Here is a 23,730-nt window from a genome sequence, read left to right on the forward strand (position 1 = left end):
CCAAATATTTTGAGCGCTTTGCTTTGTGGTTCAATAAACTATACTAAACTATACATCTCTTTTAATGTTTTGTATGTCTTAATAACCAGAGTAATGTATGATACTGATGTTTTTTTTATCAAAAATATAAATTTTATATAAATAGTGTATAAGTTTTAAGAACTTGGTTGTGCTGCCTCTTCATTTCAATTTTGAATAAATAATATTTCATTTATAATTTCAGGTTTTAAAGTATTCCAACTTATTTTTGCTGCCACTTTAAATGAGTTTTGAGTTATCAAATTGTATATCTTATATTTTAAGTTTAAAAGAATTACAAGTTGTTTTTACTGCCGTTTTTAGAAATTTTTAAGAATATTATGTTTATCTTAACTTTAATTTTTAAAGTATTAAAATGCTGCTGTTTTAAACAAATAGTATATGTTTATCTTAAATAGTATTCCAAATTCTTTTTGACTGCCACTTTCAACCAGTTTTAAAAGATGTTAATCTTAAGTTTTAAACTATTAAAACTTGTTTTAGGCAGTGCCTTTTTTAAGCAGTTTTAAAATAACCTCTTTTTGGTAAATAATTTTTATTACAAGTTATTAAATTTCATTAAACTAGGATTTGCTCTTGTTATAAAATAAAGATTAGAGCCAAAGTTATCTACTTATTCTATACTTATTATTTTTGTAAAGAGCAGTTTTCTAGCAAGTGCAAAAATTTCCTAAAATTAAAGCAAAAAAAATGGCTGCTCACACAAAACTATGGATTTTTGTGAAGAAAAAAACTTTGGGTTTCCAATGTAATAATTAAGTTTTTCAGGGTTGCCATACCATTCCAAGATAACTCAGGATACTTTAAGTATTGAAAATCTCAGGATAATTCAGAGTACTATGATAATTTTTAAAAACTCTGGCTGACTCAGGAAAGTTTTGTTGTTTTAAAAGATTGTTTTCTAGACCTTGAATGAGATTTAGTTGATCAATAATTAATTAAGTTAGAGAACTTGATTTTTATTGATTTTGAAATGCTTATTTATTCTTTTTAGCCTAGGGGCTACCTCTTCACTACTCTTAAGAACATTTTAGTTCTGTTTTAAGTTCGAAATAATTATTTATTATAACTTGAATTTTTCTTAAACAGAAACAGTTTAGAGATATAAAAGATTAAAAATGTGTAATGAGGTTTTAACAGGGTTCGTGCGCGTCAGGCTAAGTCAGGCTAAATCAGGCTAAATCAGTTTTTTTGAAAAAAGTTGAAAAACGTCAGGTTAAATCAGTTTTTGTGTTTAAAAATTTGAGAATCTCAGTTTTTGTCAGTTCAAGTGCATGAAATTTTTAAATTAAGATCAAATTGAGATGTGAATTTATTTCTAAATAAAGATTTAGTTATTAAAGACAAAATCAGTCAGTATTTGTAAAAATAAGTGCTTAAAACCTTTTGTTGAATCTCTAAAATAATTTTAAGAATCTTCATTATTTTGTTTTTAGTAGATTATATACGTCATAATTATAAAAATTCATAAAAAAGTACAGTTTAAACATTACAGTTTAGTTCAACAACTTGACTGTTTGTTTGAATTTGTTTACATGAGCTTTGTTTTTCAGAGCTTAGTTGGTTAAACTGTTTTAATTTCTAATATAAAGGCTTTATACCAAATACTTTTTAGATTAATACTCTTAGCAGTTTGTTCATATATTTTATTTTCTGTTTATTCAAAGTTATTAGAGATATTCACAAGACTAAAAAATTACTTATGTAATATCATGGTTATTTTAATTAGTTATTTTAAAAATGAAGATGCTTTAATGATAACATAAAGTTTTTGAGAGATGTGTTTAATTACATTTTGTTTTTCTTTTACAGACTTATTCACGTTTCTGTTTTAATAAAATCTTCTGGTCCAGTCACGTAACTTATAATTGACGAATTCAAGTACTAATTGACACGAACCTTGTATATGGGTAATAAGTGGTGGATGTAACTAAGCCCCAAAATTTGATAAGGTAGGAATTCATTGAAGCAGAAATTATAATGACCAGTTAAAAATATTCAAGTTGCTGGGTAAGGGATTGATAGATGTTGAAAAATATTTCATTTATATTTTTATTTTATTTAAAAGTAGTTTTGTGAATACTTTTATTGCGTAAATTTGCTAATTAAGACTCCCCGATACCCAAAATGCCTTCTGAAGGTGATTTTTTCTACTTTGAAAAAATGTCAGGCTAAATAGGTCTCTGTCAGGCTAAATGAAAAGGAATTTCGCGCACGAACCCTGTTTTAACAAACTTTTTAGTTTTAATTATTTCTAAAAATTAGTAAAGTTATTTTAACTTTTATGTATTTCATATTAAAAGTTGTTTGTTATTACATGAGTAAGAGTTCTAACAACTAAATTCTAACTATTTTCTATTATTTTTAAATTGTATTACAATGGTTTAATTAAATTATCTAAAAACTTAAACAATAAATTTAAATAACTTAAAACTTGAATTTTCAAATCCAGTAATGCATTTCTCATTAGTTAATTAAACATCAAATGTAGAAGCATATGTGTATGGCTTTTATTTTTATTATTTAGAAAAAAATGAGCATGACCTATAAATAAATTGCACTAGAGTCAAAAAATATTTTTTAAGGCTTTTAAAAAACTCAGGATAATTTAAGGTCACTCAGGACTGTTTTTTGTCTCTCAGGATAGTTTTTAAACTCAAAGAGTGTCAACTTGGGTTTTTTAACAGTAAATGCAAAATAACTGTATATTAAAGTTGTAGAAAATTATTTAAAAATGGTAATAAATTTTTGGAAATTTTATTATATTTATAGTTTGATAGTTTTTTGTACCAACAAAACTGGTTTGTACATTCTTATTAACATTGGTAGGCTTAAATTCAAAAAGCTTAAATAAATATTTTTAACCTTGACAACATTGAGAAATATTGTAAATTAATACTCATTATTTCGATGTTTTTTATTCTATCCCTAACTTGGCTCACTTAAAACTTAATTTAAAAGTTTTGAGTATAGACTTCATCAAAATGGTGTGCTTTCAAATGATATTAACTATTGGAATTTTAAATAAGAATTAGTTTTAGGACAAAATAGGTTGTATAAGTTTGTAAAATATTATATCCTGTTAGCTTTGTACTCTTCTGATGAGAATTGCTTGAAATATATCTAGTTTTATTGAAATTGTGCATCATGTATATCTTATTGTATATAGTTTTAATTAGTTAAGCAAAATAATATAATTAGAATACCTAAATACAGTTTTTAAAAAATGAAACATTTAAACTTTAAAGAAAGTGGCTAATTTATATTAAAACAACTGAATTTTTAAACAATGAAAAATACATGATAGTGAAATTTAATTTAGATATGTAAAAACTATAAGGGTTGCCACAGACTGAAGGTAGCCAGGATATTTTGAAATTCTAGAAAATCTCAGGATAACTCAGGATATTTTGAATTTTTTTTACCTCAGGATGACTCAAGACTGTTTTGATTGTTTATACGAATCTCAGGATAGTTTTAAGATTCTGTAAAAGTCTTAAACAGAATTTTTTTTCTAGATTTAGAATGAGATTTAATTGATCCAGTTTCTATATTATATTATTTTATATACATATTTTAGTTCAAGAACATGACTTTTATTGATTTTGAAATGCTTGTTTAATGGTGTTGCCAAAAAACCTTGAATCCTGGAAAAACCTGGAATTTGACAATTTAGGGTGAAAAACCTGGAGTTTTAAACAAATATCACTAAAAAACCTGGAATTTTAAACAAATATTACATGAAAAGTAGTAAACTTTTTATTAGACACAAAAAATCTAACTATAGATAAAATTATTTGTCATCATCAAATTTTTTTTATTAAATAATGCATTTAAAGTAGCTTTACAGTATGTTTTCAACGTTATTATGCTACTTGACAGTGTTTTTAACCTGAACTTAATTTTAAACTAAAAATTGACCCTAAAACAAATTAAAAGCCTGGAAGAAATTTTGACAACCTGGAGAAAATTTTCCAACCCTGGTTGAAACATTTTTTAGCCTTTCAGCTAGTATTTCACTATTCTTAGAAACAACAAAGTAAGTTTGTATTAATCTGAAATTAGTATTTATAAAAATTTGAGTTTGTATAAAACTGTTTAATTGAAACTGAAATTAACATTAAAGTAAATAAATATGCATTCAAGTGAGTACTTGATGTACTAAAATTACAGTTAGTCAATTAAAATATCAAAAAACAAAATCAGATTATTTTCTGTTATATATAAAGTTCACTAACATGGTTACATTAAATTACCCACAAATTTTGTTTTTTAATCTGAACTGATTTAAACTTTTAATGTTGAATTTTTGAAAAAATTGTTTCTCTTAAATTAAGTGAACATCTAATGTAGAATCATACATATACATTATACAGCCTTACTTTTAATTAGTAAGAAGAAAAATAAACATGAGGTATAAGCAGTTTGCCCCAGAAGCAAAAAAAAAAATAAATAAAAAAAATAATTCAGGATGATTCAGAGCAGTTTAAGGTCACTCGATACAGTTTATTTTTTTGACTCAAAGATAGGCAACTCTGAACTATAATTTATACTAAAACATTTGTATACTACTCAAAGTTTTAATAATTATAAAATACATTCAAAGTAACATTACTGCATCTTTTCATCAACTTTACACTATTAATTTTATTTTTGTTATTGTATTTTATGTTGTACTTAGAAGGGACTAAATAAAGTTAAATTTTTTATTAAATAAAACTTAAAAGAACTTTCTAAAAAATTAGTGGCTACCCTCTAAATTTTTTTAAAGAGTTTAAAAAGTGACACCAAAGACAAACGCAATATTTTCTGAAGAAAAAAAGTACAAACTGCCTTTATGTTTTCAAATTTCAAGTATACCTTTAAAGCTTGTTTATATTTCAAAGAAAACTTCTGTATGTGTACTTTGTAAATTTTGTTTTTGTTTACCAAACATTTTAAAATTAGTAAAACTTAAATAGAACAGGATATTAATATACTTTAAATTATATTAACTTATTTAAAATTAAATTAACAAGGTTGTCACTCACTCAGGATAACTCTGACTAGTTTTATTTTCCAAAACTTCGGCCAGTTTAGACATTATTCCTTGGTCTCTGAATATTTTTTTTAATTTTTAATTTATGGTTTTTGTATTTCTATGTATTTAAGTTTAATCAATAGTAAATAAATAATAATCAATAGTAAAATAGTAATTTTTTTACATTTTTTGGCGTATATTAATAACTAGTTAACTTTTTGTTAAACATAGGCCAACTTATGCTAGCTTGATGAAACTCTGGTTTTTACTGGTTACACAGTTTTGCCTTTTGCCCTAAAGAGTGACTACCCTGTATTGAACAACTTAAAACTTTAATACAGACACTGAAATTTTGAGTTCAATTAATATTTTAAAATTCTTATACATTAAAAAGTTAGTATAGTTATTATAAAATAAACATAAAACTGATTAGAAGTTATAGATAAACATTTAAAATTTTTTATGTACTTAAATTAATAAAAAATTTGAAATTATCTTCAGTTTATAGTAAACCTTTCAGTAATAAGTTATAATATATTATGAATGCAAGTGTGATTGAGCTTGATTTAGTTATGGACAATGTTTCACAAGTTGAAGAAGCAGTAAGCTGTTTACTTCATACTATCATGATACATAGAACCAGTGGTAAGCTCACATACAAAAACTCCTCCCAATTCAGTATAGGATCTCTTGGGTTTGAGGATTTTGACTGTAATACGATGGATTTGACCTACCCTTGTATTTCCTGCTGTTTACTTGATGCAAAGTTCAAAAAGACTTGCTCAGACCTAATTTCAAATTTTGATAAAATGTCAAGTGATGAAATTAAGTGAGTTTGAAGTTTTGTAAGTATAGTATCACTGTTATATGAAAATTATTTACTAAAATTAAAAAAAAAATTAAATATTTGTGTACGTAAAAATTTTGTAATTGATCAGAAAACAATGACATAGAAACAATGATATAGAATTTAAAGATTAAGTCTTTAAATAAACTAAATTTGATTTACCTAAAGTTTAAATTATTTAGCAAAGTGAATATCTTGTCTAGATTCAATCATTTAGTTATTTTACTTTCATAATAGTCCACTACTAAACAGTTTAAAAAAGTTTTAGATCTTAAATAGTAAGCAAACCATAATGTATATTGTTTTTTTTTATGAGTTCTAAAATGCATTTTAATATCACTACAATTTTTCTTGCAGACATGGACTAATTAGTTTGCAGTTTTATCAAAAGCAGAAGTCAACTTTTGGAGCAATGGAATCAAAACCTTGGGAAATTTGGCTAATTACAGTACAGTTGAGACCAGTCCACCTGAATAAGACTGAAAGCTTGAAATTTGAACATGTTCTAGTTGAAAAGATGCAACAAATTGTAGACAATGTTCATAAGCCACATAACTTTTACCTACCAGAAACTCCCAACCAAAATGATCTGTCGCTAGTTTATGATTGCTCTTATGGAAACATTCATCCATACAACTTTGAACTGTCTGTTACAACTAGCAACAATGCAGCTGATCTATCTAAGTCTACCTTTGTTGGAAAAATGAAAAAACTGTTGAAAGATTTAAGCAATTCTTGATTTTTACATTCGTACGATTGTTAACTAAAAAGTTGAACTTCTTTAATTTTAGTAAACAAAACTTGAAAAAATCATTAAACATTATTGAAATATATTTCAAAGTATGTATCTAAACATTTTCACAGTTCTCTCAATGACTTCGAACATTTATCATTAGTACTTCATTTAATTTTTTTTTAGATACTTTATTTTGATGTCTAGTTTGCACCAAAGTTACTAAAATGTTTATAATTTATAAATCTTTTTAACTTATAGTATTTTATCTTCAAATTCAATGTCGTTAACATATTACCAATAAGACTATTTTTATTTTTTTCACTTATTAGTTCATTTCAATCAGAATTGTTTATATAAGTTTGTTTCCTTAGGTATGTTTTGCAAAAATAAATCAATATTTAAAACTTTTGTAAAATTTTTAAAACTTTTGTAAAATTTTAAAAAATTATCTGTACAATTTTTGTCAACAATCATTTTCATTTTGGATTTATTAATTAAAGTAAAGTATTCATTATTTGCGCAATGCATGAAAATTAAAAGTTAAAATATTCAATCAATATATTATGAGCAAAATAGTTTTTTGTTATTGAAATAAATTTTCCATTTATTTCTATCTTAAAGCATTGTTTATTACAAATTATGATGCTAATAATTGAGATTGCAATTTTTTTTGATAATTTTTTTTTTTAATATACTTTACTAGTAAAATGCACTAAACTATATTTTTTTAATGTTTTATATTTACGTCTCAAACTTATTTACTAGTAAATCAAGCTTAATTAACCTGCATTGAAAAACTGTAAATATATATTAATGAAGAGTTACACTAAAATAACTTCATTGATATAGAGCTTATAGTACTAAACAATTTCGTAAAATAACGAAACTAAGTTTTAATTATTTTTCTTCAAATTAATTGAAAATTAAATTTAATTAAACTTTTGTCATGTAAAATAGTTTGGTTTAGTTTTACTTTTTCTGGATTTCTAAAAAGGTATTTTTGTAATTTATAATATTTTTTAAGGTCATTTTTTATACTATTGCTATTTTTACTTCAAATGCTAAAATTCATTTTAAGGTAGAGATACTTTTATTTTTTAATATTTTCAGAAATTAATGCCTACTGTAAATAAACGTATTATTGATGAGGGCACGTCATGATGAACAAAATGTTGCTGTCTTGTACGGCAAAATGTCGCTGTTTTTAACTTTGTTTCACAATATATTCCTACTTTACTATGTCGATATGTTCCTTTCTGTGTACAAGATATCCTCAATGGCGTTCTTTTTTGGCCAAGTAACTCGTTTTATTGGTTGGCATTTTAACACACATGGTCACTCGTTTGACATCTGTGAAAATTACTGTATAAATAACCGCAGAAGCATAATGTAAACTAATCGAACACAAAAAATTATTTTTGTTTGCCTAGCAGAGCACACTTTAAAATGTTTAATTAAACATATTGATTTTATTTAAATATTTTAATGCTGTTATTATTATTCTTAAATTTGAATAAAGCCGAATAAAATCTTCTAAAATATTTTTATTGTCTAGAACTAGCCAATATAATAAATAGTCTAGTATCAATTTTAAACTAAAAACAATTTTGATATTATATAAATTTTAGATATTTAAAAAACTGATTAAAAATGAATAAAAAATTAATTATTATTAAATTATTTTTGTATAGATAAATCTCGGTTATCACTTATTAATATTTTACACAAATATTTATTTTAAAGTCACTACGAGGATTTACTTTAATAATTGCAGGAATTTAAATTGTAAGAAGTTTGGTTAAGTCAAATATTTTGAGCTTTCAGAACTTTTATTACTAAAAATCGATAAGCTTTTTAAAAGGATTTTTTTTCTTTATAAAAACTTTAAAAGGGCTTTACTTTTTCTATTTAACTAGTTTTTTTCTTTAAATTCAACTTAAACTCTTTGTTTTGTGTTTTTTATATTTTTAATAAATAATAAACTTCCTTCGTTCAGTTACTTTAATTTCACGTACACTTTTGTTCTAATTTCTTTTTCTTTATTCAGATAATTTTCCTGCTTTGGAACTCCATCAACGATCCGCTCTTCGGCTGGCTGACCGACAGGCACCTGCTCAACAGCGGCAGCGCCTCGTCGAACCATGACGTCATAATGAGACGGCTTTCCGTACTGAAAATCAGCGGGCCCCTGCTCGCCTTCTCCTTCGGGCTGTTCTGGGTCCCATGGATGCCGACTTCTCTGCTGTGGCTGCAGTTCGTGGTGTGCTTGTGCTTGTACGACACCTTCCTCACCGCCGTCGATCTGCAGCACACCTCGTTGCTCGCCGACATTTCCGTTCACCTCGAGCACAGGTTTTGATTTTAAGTTTTTCAAAAATCGTATTACATCGTGTGTAGGACTTATGTACAAGCGTTTGGATTTTCAAAAGAATGTTTTAAAAATTTTCTTATAGAAAAGTTTTTAATTGAAAAGTTACTAATGCTTTCATATTAAGTATTTATAGAAATGCCTGCTTTTTGAAAATATGTGTTAATATTTAAAAAAAATAAAAGTAAGTACTTTTAGACATAAAAATTATTACTGTTTTTATTCATGCTATATTTCTGTAAATTTTATAAAATCGATGTTTTGCTTTGGTGGTGTAAAAAGTTCTATTTATAATATACATAGTTTATTTTAGACCTCGAAGATGCAATATTTTTTGTCGTTTAATATCAAATACTACACCAGTTGTCTACATTTCTAGTAGTATTTCAAATAAACATATAATTAAAAAATGACCAGTTAAAATGGCGCGAAGACAAAATAGCCTTTAATATTATTGTAAGAGAAACTACCTATTGCTCCGAACTTCTTGGCTATATACGTACTTTAGAAATGTGGTTATTATTTTTAACGTGACATAAAATAGATTGTTAAAATGTATAAAGTTATATTTTAAACCGTAAAACTAATTTTCTTCTTTTTCAAAGGTATAAAAATAAAGTGATCTCAAATAGTTTATAGTTTTAAAACGCTGTCTAAGTTGATGCCTGCTGATTTTTAATAGAAACAATTTTGAGCAAGTAAAGCGTGGGAATAAAACAGCTGTGCTCTTTAAAGGTAAAGAGTTCACTAGTGCAAGTCAAAAAGTAAATATTGTGTTTTAATGGCCATTGCTATAAATTAAATAGGGTTTCACTGAATAAAAACAGTTTTAAAAGTTTATCAATATCTTTAAATTTTCGTAGTTTTTGAAAATCTCTTTATGATATTTATTAAACTTTAAGGACTCATAAGGTTTACAAAAATAATTTTCGAAACTTTCATTCAATTAAGAAATCTTTTAAAATTTCAAAGTAGTTTAAGGTGAGTTGGAACCTTATATTGATATTAGGTTCAATTCATCAAGTGTGTTTAGTACAGAAAGTTTTAATTAGATTTATTGCTTTGAAAAATTTATATCTGATGAAGATGCTACTTTTATTATAAAAATTATTTAAGATAAAAATATAAGTTTGAGACCATTATCATTTAGATTTCAAAATTTCACAGTTTGTGAAACTTCTTTTAATTTCTAAAATAAATTTGTTAGTTGTAACTAGTGGTGAATTAATGAAAACGTTTATATTTTACCTAGTATGTATGCCATTTATTTTCTCGCTTGAATGATGAATTTAAAACTTATCACTTTTATAATCATGTTTTTTAACATACAAGTCTTGTATAATATTAATCACAACTTTTCAACAAGTTTATTTTTATTTAATAAATTACGAAACAATATTTTATTTGCAAACTAAATTATGAATTAAGCTTTTTTTTTTTTAATAAATTTTGCTAGTCACTTTCTTTTGCTTATTTTTTATACTTTTTTTCAGAGCTCAACTAAACAAATATTCTTCCATTTCAAGCACTATCGGCTGCTTAAGTGTTTTTCTTTCATACGCGTTTTGGAATAAGTCTTCCATTTTTTCATTCCAAGTAAGATTTCTTAAATTAATTATAGTTTACTCAACATAAATTGAAGTTTTATTATTTTAATCAATTTAAGGAAATTATTATAAACTGTTTATCAAATAATTATAAAGAAATAAATATTTAAATATAAATTTAATTTGTTTTAGTGTTTTTTGTCTTAATTTTGTTTAAAAAATAACTAGTTGTTTTTATTATCATTTAACTGATAGACTATTGCTTGCTTTTTAAGGTTTTTTGCTTGTCACTGTCTGTGTTTTCCGCTGTTGGCTTCTACGTGTCATCTTCCCGTCTATTGAAACATTATTCTACTTTGCACCTCCGTCAAGTGCCTTCATATTCATTATGTAAGTATTTTAGCTTGTTTTGATTTTGTGAATATTTTTATTGTACATAATTTTATAGTTTAAACTTATATAATTTAAAGAATAATCGTAGACTTATTCAAAGTTTTATAATTAAGTTAATTATTAGTTTAATATAACATTATTTTGAAGTCTTTAAAAACATTTTAAATTCATGTTTTTTACTTCTTGATGTTGAGTATTGTGTTACAGCTTCATAACTGTAACTTAAACACATTTTTAGTTTCAAATATTTTATTAAAAGTTCACTTTATGTAACATTAGTGCAAAATATCATTTACACTAATTTAAAATATAGTTCTCGTTGTCAATTGATACGTTTTGAAGTGTAACTTGTTATTACGTTTTCAAACGTTATATAAAAATTTTTGAATACAGTCTTTTTGTTAAATTGTAATTAATTTTGACAATATTAACAACGAAAGCAATATAGTCTTAAAATTTCTATTGTTGTATTTACGTTGTAATATCGTTCAAATAAATTGTGTTTAAATAAAAAAATCACTTGTGTAGACTATTTAAGGTCATAAAAATTATTCTACACAGCATCTAAAAAGCATTTTTTAACTAATATATGGGAGGTTAATTCGACTGATACGAAATATTCATCTACCAAAGAAGCATTGCAATACTTCAACGAACTGAAAACAAACCACAACTTTAAATGCTTTTTCCCTGTAAACTTGTTACAGGTCAGTCTTGGAAAAAAATAATTAGTTAAGCAGTCGTAGATTAGACAAAGATAGATAAACTTTTTTATTAATTGTTTTGTGTAATTTGATTTATTCTTTACTCAATTTTTGTGACTTTAAATTGTAACTTTATAGTTATGCAAGCATAAATTTTTAAAAATTATAGGTTTTTCACTGCCATTTTAACAGCAATTTTTTTCCGCTTTTTCTTCAAGTACTGCTAAGTCAGCAACTATCCTCTGGGATTGGTCCTCTACTAATAGGTAAGAGTTTCAATGTCTTTTTACAAAAATTACCACTTAAATGACGCAACTCAAAAAATTTATAATCTATCTATCATTATTTACCAAACTACTATTCTAAAGTCTGATTAAAAAATTAAAATCATAAAATACAGGGTATCTATTTCACCTGAAAAAGCATGGAATTTGAAAATTTAGGTAAAACTAAGCCTAAAAAAACTAGAATTCTTATAATGTAAAGCAATGATCTGTAGATTATACAAGAAATATCTGTTATACACAACTAAAATATTATTTAGTATTAATAACTTTATTTTTATGAAACCTTTTTAAAGTGTTATTATTGTATCTTATTGTATCTTATTAGTGATTTTATAATTTAAAAAAAAAAAGCTTACATTTTTTATTACTAAAAAAATAAGAAAACTTGTACTTTAAGAAACCTAGAATTTTTTTTTAACCAGTGGCCACCCTGTAAAATAGTTATTAATACTTCAAAAAATATTTGTGTTCACTACATACATATATAACTATTAATCGGTTCATTTTCATTAAACATGTTAAAATACGAGTTTTTTATGTTTTTAATTAATTTTTTAAATGTTTTAAGATTATGATTAATACTAAATTCTGTTTTGATATACGTCATTAACATTTAAAATAAATTTTGTTAACACTTTTATGAATATAAACCTACAGTGCTGCTTAAATAGTAATATACTGATTTATTTTCAATAAGTTTATTAACTTTATACGGTAAGTTTAAATTTAAAAACTAGTTTGTGTCCTACTTCAAAAATTCTGAAACTTTTTTGCTTGATTTAATCAGATTATTTTTATAATTGTTTTAACTAATTTACAGTTTTAGACTATGATTTATATTTATAAAAGCTCTACTCTTAAGTTTTGTATAAATGTTATAAAAAATTATTATTTCATAGGTTTATCTTTTTTACTGCCTCATTTGAACAACGTCTACTTTTTGAAGCTATGCAATATTCACGGTGTGTATAAAGTGATAAACATTCTTTTCTCACTAAAATTCATATTCGCTCTTATTATGATGATATCCGGTCCTAACAATTTAGTTTTCTTCTGTATTTTCATTGCAAGGTTTTTGCTTGGTTATATATTATAATAAAAAGTAAAAAGTTTGTTTTTACTACTAATTTTTTTCAGAACATGTATTTTCATTCTAAAGTCTTTTATGGTGTGTTATATACAATAAATTTTTTGTTATTAAATTTAACTTAATTTTCCCAACCATATGCATTGCACACCTAATACAAATCAACTTTTGAATATTTATTTTTTAACATTAGAATGTACTTTATCATTTTATTATTGTTAAAAAGATTAATTGTATTAAAAAAATTTAGCTACCATGTAAACTTGTGAAAATTCTGTACAAAACAGTAATAAATATTTTTTAAAGTGTGTTTAAACCAGTGTTTCACAAAGTTTGCATCTGTGCACAGTAGATTTTGAAAAGAAATAATTTTAAACTGTAAGGTTTTCCTACAAAAGATAAAGCTAATTGATACTTTAAAACTGTTTTGAGTAAAATTCCCAAATAGCTGCACATTAAAAACATCAACATTTTAATAAGTTTAAGAATTTAAATACATACATTTATAATTTTGCCTGCATGTCCTAAAACAAATACTAAACATCAAACTGCTACCATAGCAACCGGATAACAACGGAGGGCACCTGCAATCTGCTCAACCTCGTAATTTCCGATCTCGTCGACGAAGATTACGTCATAAACCGTCGGAAAAGCCCGGCTTCCGCCCTCATGTTCGGCATGACGTCACTTCTGGCCAAACCGGGCCAGACCATCGCCCCGTTGCTAGGCACTTGGCTGCTTAGTGTGGTTACAGGTCGGTTTAAATTACAAATAAATTTGAATTAACCTCATTTGGTAAATTATGTATGGAATAAATACTTGATGTTTACTATTACTTCGAATGATATCAGAATAAATATATTTAGTACTTGAAAATTTTTGCGACGCACTTTGACTACTAAGGTTTGATAATTTAGAAAAACCCAGACTTTTTTTTGTTTTTGATGCAAAATTCCGGCTAGTTAAATATTGTTTCTTAATCTCAGGTTAGTTTCATTAAACCAATTTTTTTTTTAAATATTGTGTACATAACGTTCTTATAGTTTTCTTATAGTTTTGCTATTTTAAGCATTTATGCTATATTAACATATTTTTCAGCTTTTGGTTTATATTATTGTTTTTCAACTTTCTCTTATACTCAGACTAGCCTGATGTAAATCCGACTAGTTTAAGGTAACTCAGGCTGACATTTTACCAACAGTGGCAACCTTGATTATGTTAACATCGAGTTCCCAGAAGCGTAGAACTTTGGTTGAATCATTAATTGTCTGTATTTTTAAATTTATTAACTTGTTTATATAATTTTCTTGGTTGTTTAGATAAGCTATGAATAACTTGATAAACTAAATAACTTTGTGTTGCAATCATTTTTATCATAGGTTTAAGTATTCTGTTTGAATAAATTTTAGTTAGATTTTGTTTATTTATTATACAAAGTATATAAAGTTTTACTTATATTTTATTACAAAATATTTTTTTTTTGATATACATCTGTTTTTATTTATTTTCTATAAAGGTAAAATATTCTATAACTAAGCTATACTTTAAACATCTGATAAAAAAAAACTGATGTGTGTTATTGTTTTTATTTATATTCACAAGAATAAGCTTTTAAGTAGACGATGTCTAAAGTTATACAACAAGTTTATAAAAAATGTATTAAACATAAATTAACTTTTCCTGACGAGAATATTTCTAGACTTATAATCAAAATGCTACTTTGAAACTTGAGACAGTTATATAGTTATATTGAGACATGCTTTAACTTCATTGTCATTCAAACAGCCGATCATGTTTTAAACTTGTTTCAAAGTTTGTGGCTTGTTTGTTTCAACTTTAGAAGTTTATGAGTTTTAAATATTCTCAATGTGTGCTCACTAAACCATTTGTTAGTAATTTTTTTGATTATACTTACACGACGAAAAAGCATGCTCACTCCAGCTATATTCCAATTAAACATGTTGAAAGAATTTTTTGTTTTTTATAAAATAAATATATGTCTTCTAGTTGTTTAACAAGTTTTGTGCATATTTGTTTAGTAACTGTAAAAACAATTTACGAAATAGAGTTGTTTGCAGAGTTTCCAAGCTTTTGTGTTTTTAAACTTTAGTGCAGCTAAAACTAACTGAATAAGGCTGACGTATGCTAGTTTTTATTCGATAAATTTAAACTTTAAAAGCATCAAAAAGTTATATATTAGATTTTATAAGTTTAGTTGATAATATTAAGCTTTTTACACAGTATTAGTTTGTTCGCATTGAAAGTTTCTTCATTTTCTGCATAGTCACAATGAAATAACAAATAGTATCGATTTTATTTGCCTACATCAAACTGTTTTCTTAAACAAACTTAATTTAACTGATCCCAAATGTTAAAAAGCATTAAAACAAAAAGTAATTAAAAAAAATTTTTTTTATTGCATTAAAATAATTTATACAATTTAAATTTAGTAAAAAACTATACAAAGTACATTACTCAATAACTAAATGCTTTGTTTTGTTCAGGTGAGAACTTGTACGGTTTGAAAGGAGATGCTGCCATCCACTTCGAATCTGGAGAAGGCGGCATCCATAGCAACAGGAAAAACGGATGCTTCCTGTTACTAACGACACTGCCGCTAGTGGTGGCGTCGTTGCAACTTTTGTTTTGGCGCCAGTTCACTTTGCATGGTAAAAATTTGAAGCAAATCAAAGAAAGAAGAATTGACTTAGAGTCCCGCAGAACTATTCTCAGTGTTTGATGCTTGATGAATGCTTTAAGCAAAAATTGTGAATGAATATAAGCAGTCCTTTAGAGTTTATTTATTGTACAAAAGTATTTTTTTTCTTTTATTTATCTAATTAATTTGCTTTTATTACCTTTGATGCGTTTGTAGAGTTATGTACTTCAAAATATTTGGTGTTTCATTATGTGTTAGTAGTTTTTAGGTCTTTTAAAAATAATTCCAGGGAACTGTAATATACTCCTAATAATTAGTATTTTACCTCTTTGTTTTAATATTTTCTGCATTATTTCTTACTGACATATTCCAGACCTATTTTTATAGTAGAACTTTATGAGTTCATTTTTCACTTGCAGTGTAATTTAAGTATTTGTATTTTAGTCTTTCTTTTTATAGATAATTGTGTATAGCATACTAGTCTTAGGCAGTTTTCATTTTGAGATTGCATTATTAAGGTTGGATTAAATTTTTAGTGCAATCTTAATTTTTCAACAGAGAAAGCATAACAAATATTTAATTTGTAATCGTATTTTGCATAATTGAAAATTTTAAGTTGAAAATAGTTTTTTTTCAAACAGTAAAGATGTGTTGTTTTTTTTTTCGGAGCAAATATAAAAATATTAAAAATATTAGGTACTGTTTTTATAATAGGGATAAATGAAAAACTTAGATTTTCATAGTTATCAAAAAATCACGCACATATTTGTCATATTCAAGCTAAATTAGCTGCTTTTAAAGGAAACTATCACAAAATTCATTAGTCGTCAAAATAAATTATTATAAAATTATTAACATAAATTTTCAAAATTTTTACCATGTCAATCTTTTGATTATTTTGATAGTTTTTTTCGTAATTGAAAAATTAAAACTATTATTTAACAATCATTCATCGTAAGGTTTAAATCTTTTAAACAAGTAATGGTCAATCAAAGTATTGGTTAAAATTAATATTTATTGTAAAAGGAAAGAGAATTAAAAAATATCTGGATCCGGCCTTTTCTCTTTTTAAATGAAAGTAAACAAAAATTATCAACAGTAGATTCCTCTAAAAATTCACGAAAATAAAAACCAAATAAGTTTACATATCTCATAATTAAAACACATATGTAAAAGTGTTTACAAAGTGTTACTGAATTTTTCAATATAAAATAAAAGAATACTTTATTTCACGGTGTTATCCCGCTATTTAAAAAGAAAAAAAGTCTTCAAATATGTATTAATATCCTGTTTTTATAATGAAAAGTGAAATCTGTTTTACGTAAATGCTTTTAAAACATATTTGTATTACTAGCTTGCTTTTCAGTCTGACAAATACTTTTTGTTGTTTGCAATTTTTTTTTTGATTTTTGTTAAACTTACTGAACAAGTATTTTATTTAAGCATTTAAAACTAAATTATACGGTTTAAACTCTATAAAAAGTTTAAAAAATAATAATTGATTTAAAAAAACGAAAGTAAAGAAGATGTAATAAAAAACTGCAAAGTTTAAAAAATATATATTATTTTTAACTTGAAAAAAAAAAAGATAAATTTTAAACTTTAAAACAAAGCATTTTTCAATTGATCTTAATTTTCGTTGTAAATTAGTGCCGTTATTTTTTTATAGGGACCTAATTATTTCCTATCGTAATCATTTAAAACATGATCAATTTAAACTTTTACTTTTTAACTTGATTATATTATACTCCGTTATTTTTAAGAATTTTGTATTAAATTTTATCAGTTTAAGCTCAATTAATTTAAACTTGATCATTAAATAATTTTTATCAATGTATGTAATTTTTATTAAAAAACTAAAAAAAAAGCGATTAAAATATTCGATCCCAGGACCTAGTAAAAAAAACCTTTTGGTCATCAAGTGGCACACCTTTTGATACATTTTAACGTCTTGTCTAGGACAGAACTGTATAACAACTAAAATGGCAAAAGTCACTATTTCTCTCAAAAATAGTACAGCTTACTTCAATTTAAATTAAACATCTTGATCTAAAATGCGTTCAATTACATTTAAAAATTAATTTTGTCTGATGTAAAAGTAGCTCTAGACTGGCTTCCTTGAGCTTTTGCTATTACACCCCTAAAAAATAGTACTTAAACTTTGTTTAAAATTTTTAGTTTTATTTTAAATTAAAAATACTATCAAAAAGTTAAAATAAAGTTAAATTAAACTTAATAATTTTACTAACTACTGCAGTTTTGTTTAAGTTTTTGATATAATTCTATATAAGATTTATTTGTAGCTTTATATTTACATGTTTTGTCTGTGTAAATTGAAATTTAAAGTACACTGTTTTAATGACGTTATTTATTAAATTTATACTTTTTGCTTGATTTTAAAAGAAGTTAATAAAGCCCAGTACTAGTTAGTATTTGTAAAAAAAAAAACATACTTATGCTATTTCTTACGACTTATTTTTATAAATAATTCTGTGGAAGTTACTTTAAAGTTTAATATACAGCACAAACAACTAGTTTTTTTTATTTTTTTTTGTTTGTTTTGAAAGTTAATTTAACATTTTTACATAAAGCTTAAAATTCAAAATTATCTATTAATCATCAAATCTTATAAAACTATAGCATATAAATTAAGTTACTTATCAAGACAAGTTTCGTTTATTTTTTAGCTAAAATTTATAACAACTAATCCCTAACACTAAATATTACACAATATAAAAACTTTGATCTATATACGATAGTATAGAATAAGTAATATAAAATAACTATGGGACATACCTAAAAGTATAAATTTTTAAAACTAAAAATTTGTACTAATTTAAATATTTTCTTATAAGTTACTGTTCAATGTAATTCAAGAATATTTTGCGATGGACCGCTTTAGAAAATTTCAAATACCAAAAAAAAAAAATGTTACAATTGCTACACTTTAAAAAAAAAGGTACTTAAATCAATCTGTTTAAATTTGAAGCAGAATTATAGAAACTTTTAAATAGCATAAGTTTTATAAAAACAAGTGAAATGTGCTTCGTTAGGTATTTACTCTAAATGTTTACCCTATCTAAAGAAAAAGATTTAGATAACACAAAATTAAAAAAAAGTTCTTTTAATGAAAACGAGTCAAAATTACACGAAGACAAAATTGCACGAGGTTACCAAATTGCACGAGGGTACTAAATTGCACGAGGGCAAACAATTGCACGAGGGGATAACGTTGCACGAAGACAAACTTGCACCAAGGGTCATTTTTGCACCAGTTACAGTTTTGCACAAGAGTAAAAGAAAAAGAAAGATAATATAGATAAAACTAAATGATGAATTACAAAAAATAAAAAAGAAAAAACAAGTTACTGACCGAGGGTAAGGGTTAAAAGTAAAAGTGATAGAAAAAAAGTGCAATTTTGTACGCTCGTGAAAATTTGACGGCTACCCGTTTTTATATTTGTGTCGAAGTCGACTACTAATTTTAAATTTTATTCAACTAAAAGAGTGTTCGAAACCGTCGTATAGATCTCACCGCCATAAGGCCACACAATACACATATTATAGAATTTTATGCAACAATATTCGTTTTTTTTTCCTCTTACAACTAAAATATTATGCTTTTAGGTACAGTTCATAATAACCTACTAATCTTAGAGTATTTTCTTTCTTTAAACCAGGTTATTTTCGCTTCACTAATTGGTAAGTACTATATTTACTGACAGATACAATTATTTTGCATATATCATACCGAGACTAAAAAGGACAAGATGTTATTCATGTTATTTCTATAAGTCTTTTTTTTTGTTATACGTTTAGATAAGGTGGGTTAGGGATTAAATTGTATTTTAAAATATAAAAGCTACATAAAAAAAATATAAATCTTGTTTTTATAAATGCAAATAAGTTGCATGTTTTTTGCTGCAATGCAAAGAAGAAATTAAAAAACACGCACATGTTTGCATAAAAGTAGCTATTATTTGCATATTTGCTCAGTCAGCAAGTTTTTCTTAAGGCTTTTTAAAATTTTTGATTTATTTATACCCTTATCCATAACTCACCTTACCCAAACATATTAAAAACGGGTCAAAAAATAAAATTTTAATAGTTAGAACTAAAAATAATATAGAAAAAAAGCTTTTATTGCTGACTCAGGAAATATGACTTGCTACTTTTATGCTAATGGACATGTCCTGGACAAGATTTTAAAAGGTATCCACATTAAAAGCTATCCATGTGGTTTACGACTCGATAACCGAAATTCTTTTTAGTGCATCAGGTACTAAAACCAAAAATTTTTATCGTTTTTTGTCGTTCCATAAAAAAAATAATAATAATGATTTGCAGATTTCTCAAGCTAATATTTTTGAATACATCCCAAACTGACCGCAATTTTTTAGTTTAAAGGGTAATTACCTAATATGAATTTTTTTTGAATTTCTATAACTAGTTGCTTTAAACACAAAAATAACAAATAAAAGTTATAATTATAATAGTTTATTGAACAACAAAAAAAAGGCGCTCAAAATATGTAGTCCTAGGACCTGGTGCACGATGAACTTTTGGTTATCGAGTCGTACACCACGGATACTTTTTTAAGTCTTGTCCAGGACTTGTAAAAGAATAAACATGCAAAGAATAAGTTTAATTTACAAATTAAGTTGACATAATTCAAATTTAAAGTCCTAACAAGAATACATAAAAAGAGGAAAGCTAAAATTTAAAATTTACATACTCACTATATACTGTTTAAGAACAAGGTTAAATTGGCTTTATGGTGTACAGATCCTAATAACAGCTTTGAAAATTCTTTAAATGAAAGTTTATTTCAAACTTAATTATATGTTAAAAGTAATATGTTTCTACTTGGCAGACAGATTTAACCAAATTCTGTAGGTTATCCAGCCCTTTCAACTCAGGTATGATAAACTGTATAAGTTGTTCACAAAAGTTTGTGCACAGTATATAACTAAAGTTAAGTTAAACTTAACAAACAACAATATAAGTATTGATCCAAGGATCTGGTGTACAAACAAACCTTTTGGTTATCAAGTCATACACCATGATAAATTTTAATGTCCTGTCCAGGACAAGAAATTATAAAACATATTAAGTAGTAAAATGTTGATTTGACATGCAAAATATATCATAAAGATAAAAATTTGTTATCACCAAATCAGGTTTACAGTAGCTTTTTAATGTTGTTATACTACTTAAAACAGTTTTTATACTGGTACTATTAAAAACCTTGGAGAAATTTTTTTAAACCAATGGTGACCCTGTTTATTGTAAATATACTTCTTTTTTCTGTTGCTGTTTCAATATGTTAATTTGGCCACTATCTCCATGTTATCCTTGAGCTTTTGGTAATACTATATTATTTATTAATTAACAGTCTATTTTATTTAGGTGAATGTGTTAATAATCTTAGTTTTGTTTAACAACTTAGTGGTTTATTATTTGTATTACAATTAAAGATTGTTATAATTCAAATATTTACTACATTACTAGCTAGTGTAATTTATTTTTATTATGCATTTATATATATTTAGTCATTATTTTGTTATTCAGATTATTAAAATAACCTTGAATTTTCTTATTTTTAACTTGTTATTTGTTTTATTTTTATTTACCTTTGTAAAAAAGGCAACAGAAATATGTGAACCTAAGTTACTAAAAAAATTTAAATTAAAGTTAATTTGGTTTTATGTGTAGAGCTAGTTGGTTTATTAGTCAACGTTGATGGTTATAAGTTTAATAATATTCTACTAATTTTAAGTTTTCGAATTATATTAGTGGGTTTTGAATTTTTTTTTTATATGGAGATTTTTACTAAATTCTGCAACATAATTATTTGTTTTGACCATAAACTAATTGACCATAAATTGCTCAAATAACTGAGAAAAGAGCTTAATTAACTGAGAATATATTCATCTAAAATTATGTTAAAAAATGAGTAGTACATACTTTGAATGTGCAAACTTTTGATAAAACTTATTTAAATATTTTATCAGTACAGTAAACCATACACTTTAATTAACCAAAAAAGCCAAATTTAATCTGTTTAAATTTGTTTGTAATTAACGTTATAAAGTAAAGGAGATGATTCTGTTACCATAAAACTTGTGGTGTTTCGTACAACAGCGTTTTAAATAGTATTGATTCAATTTTAAATTTTTACAAAGTAACTAATCTTTAGATCATTCAAATTTAAAGAATAAATTAAAAAATAAACTTAATATGTTAGTATGAGTCTTTTAAGGACATAGGGAAGTCTGACTTAATTTTTCAATAATTAAGTTTGGCTTTTATATGAAAGCTTGAAGTGTAAACTACAAGTTAGTTCAAAAGAATATTAAAAACTTAATTAGTTTTAGAGGTCTTGACGTTTTTATAAAAAGTTTCTAAGTTTTATTTGAGGTCTCTAGCTCAGAAAAAATAAAGGAGAAGACAGATTTTAGTGATTTTTTTTTATTTTGATTTAAATAAAAAAGATTTTTTTAAAAAGCCTAAAGTACTTTCAAATTATTCTTCAGTAGGCAATTAGAACTGATTAATTCAAAATTTTCTTGCATATAAAAGTGTAATAAAAAAAGGATATTATGACGTAACTATAAATCAAGTTTTAAAGTAAACTTTGTTTTAAAATGCCTGTCTTTGAAAAGCTTTTCAAATAGTAAATCTTATTAGTATCTCTAGTTTAAACTTGCAAAAACTAAATGAAAAAAAAAAAGAAATAAAATCAAATCAAAGACAAAGGACTAAATGAAATTAAACTGTTAAAACTTTGATGTGTTTGATTTAATGTTTTATAATACTTTAAAATGTAAAAATAAAATAAAAATAATAATATAACTATTATAATTATTATTTTTATTTTTCAACACACAACCAAGGGAAGGTTTGAGATATTCAAAACTATAATATTCTTACTGTTTTTTTATTTTGAAAAATCACTAAAAATATATCTTCTCCTTCATTTTTTGAAGTAAAGACCTCAAATTTTCAGGATACATTCCTTATTTAATTTAAAAGACTCTAGATGTTGGGTTTTAAAAAATATTGAAAAATATTCTTGAATTAAATCTATTTAATGTTAGTAATGGATTTCTGTAAAAAATCTAAGAAGATTTGTTCAAAATTGAAGGAGAAGGTATATTTTTAGTGAAAAAGTTTTTTTTTGATTATTTAGTTTGCTTCTTATAATAGGAAACTATTGAGGTCACTGACTTTGATCTATATATTCAAAGTTATATTGAGTTTTGTTAAGCATTGAAAACGTCTGATAGCTCAGATTAAACTCTACAAAGTAAGATCAACTTGTTAAAATCAAGGTGGAACCCCATATGCCTTTAAAGTTAATAATAAAATATTGTCTATAAAATAACTACAAAAAAAATACTTTAAGTCAACTTGAATAAATCAGGAGTGTCATATGATACTTTGTATTAGATAACACAGCGCTAAGAAGGGAATTAGATAATGTTGTACAAAAATACCAAACACAAAAACTAAGATGAAAGCACTATTACAGACTCACTATAAACTTACTAGAAATTCTTATCCTTATTTAAATGCTAGTGAATTTATACTCTCTTTTCAATAGAGAACCTGCTGCTTAGTTAAATATAAATGTTAATTTTTTTTACATTGAACAGTCATGAATACACTTAAGCATAAGACGTGATAAATTTTATTTTATATATATATTATTAAACAACTAGTTGTTTTAGTAAAGTAAAAAAAAATAGAAATTTGTTTTTATTTATTAATTAATAATATTTATTCAGTTTAAATGGTACAATAGCAAAATTACACAGTTATTAATTTTTAGTTTTTCTTTCTAACAAAATTAAAATTAAGCACACTTTTCAAAGTCTTACATTGCGATTATTATTTTTGTTTGATTAAATCCTATTAACAGTGATTTTTATAAGGGTCGCATAGTTTTTTATGGATATATATATATATATATATATATATATATATATAGCTACCAAGTTATAAATTTAAAAAAAATTTATGTAACAGCTTTAAAATGAA

At 24.9% G+C, this 23,730-nt stretch overlaps 2 protein-coding genes across 2 annotated transcripts; both read left to right on the top strand.

Moving 5' to 3' along the window:
* The first annotated feature begins 5,572 nt into the window (after positions 1-5,572).
* LOC145833987 (autophagy-related protein 101-like) lies at positions 5,573-6,935 on the top strand. Its single transcript, XM_082941288.1, has 2 exons — positions 5,573-5,888; positions 6,264-6,935. Exons 1-2 carry the CDS (start codon positions 5,599-5,601, stop codon positions 6,643-6,645), a joined length of 672 nt encoding a protein of 223 aa, XP_082797414.1. The 5' UTR covers positions 5,573-5,598; the 3' UTR covers positions 6,646-6,935.
* An 852-nt stretch (positions 6,936-7,787) lies between these two features.
* Positions 7,788-16,241, top strand: LOC145830730 (solute carrier family 68 member 1-like). Its single transcript, XM_082938288.1, has 9 exons — positions 7,788-7,939; positions 8,690-8,994; positions 10,504-10,606; positions 10,833-10,947; positions 11,512-11,657; positions 11,824-11,920; positions 12,841-13,012; positions 13,589-13,782; positions 15,533-16,241. The coding sequence occupies exons 1-9, from the start codon at positions 7,835-7,837 to the stop codon at positions 15,766-15,768; spliced, it is 1,473 nt and encodes a 490-aa protein (XP_082794414.1). The 5' UTR covers positions 7,788-7,834; the 3' UTR covers positions 15,769-16,241.
* The last annotated feature ends 7,489 nt before the right edge of the window (positions 16,242-23,730 follow it).

The sequence above is a fragment of the Thalia democratica genome, chromosome 1, assembly GCF_965202585.1.
Source record: "Thalia democratica chromosome 1, ktThaDemo2.hap1.1, whole genome shotgun sequence".
Lineage (NCBI taxonomy): Eukaryota > Metazoa > Chordata > Thaliacea > Salpida > Salpidae > Thalia > Thalia democratica.

Excerpts from the sequence above, each read along its gene's own strand:
- LOC145833987 (XM_082941288.1), top strand. The coding sequence starts at position 5,599 with ATGAATGCAAGTGTGATTGAGCTTGATTTAGTTATGGACAATGTTTCA. Across the intron at positions 5,889-6,263 it reads ATGTCAAGTGATGAAATTAA|ACATGGACTAATTAGTTTGC; the intron begins GTGAGTTTGAAG and ends TTTTTCTTGCAG.
- LOC145830730 (XM_082938288.1), top strand. The coding sequence starts at position 7,835 with ATGTCGCTGTTTTTAACTTTGTTTCACAATATATTCCTACTTTACTAT. Across the intron at positions 7,940-8,689 it reads TGGCGTTCTTTTTTGGCCAA|ATAATTTTCCTGCTTTGGAA; the intron begins GTAACTCGTTTT and ends TTCTTTATTCAG. Across the intron at positions 11,658-11,823 it reads TCCCTGTAAACTTGTTACAG|GTTTTTCACTGCCATTTTAA; the intron begins GTCAGTCTTGGA and ends TAAAAATTATAG.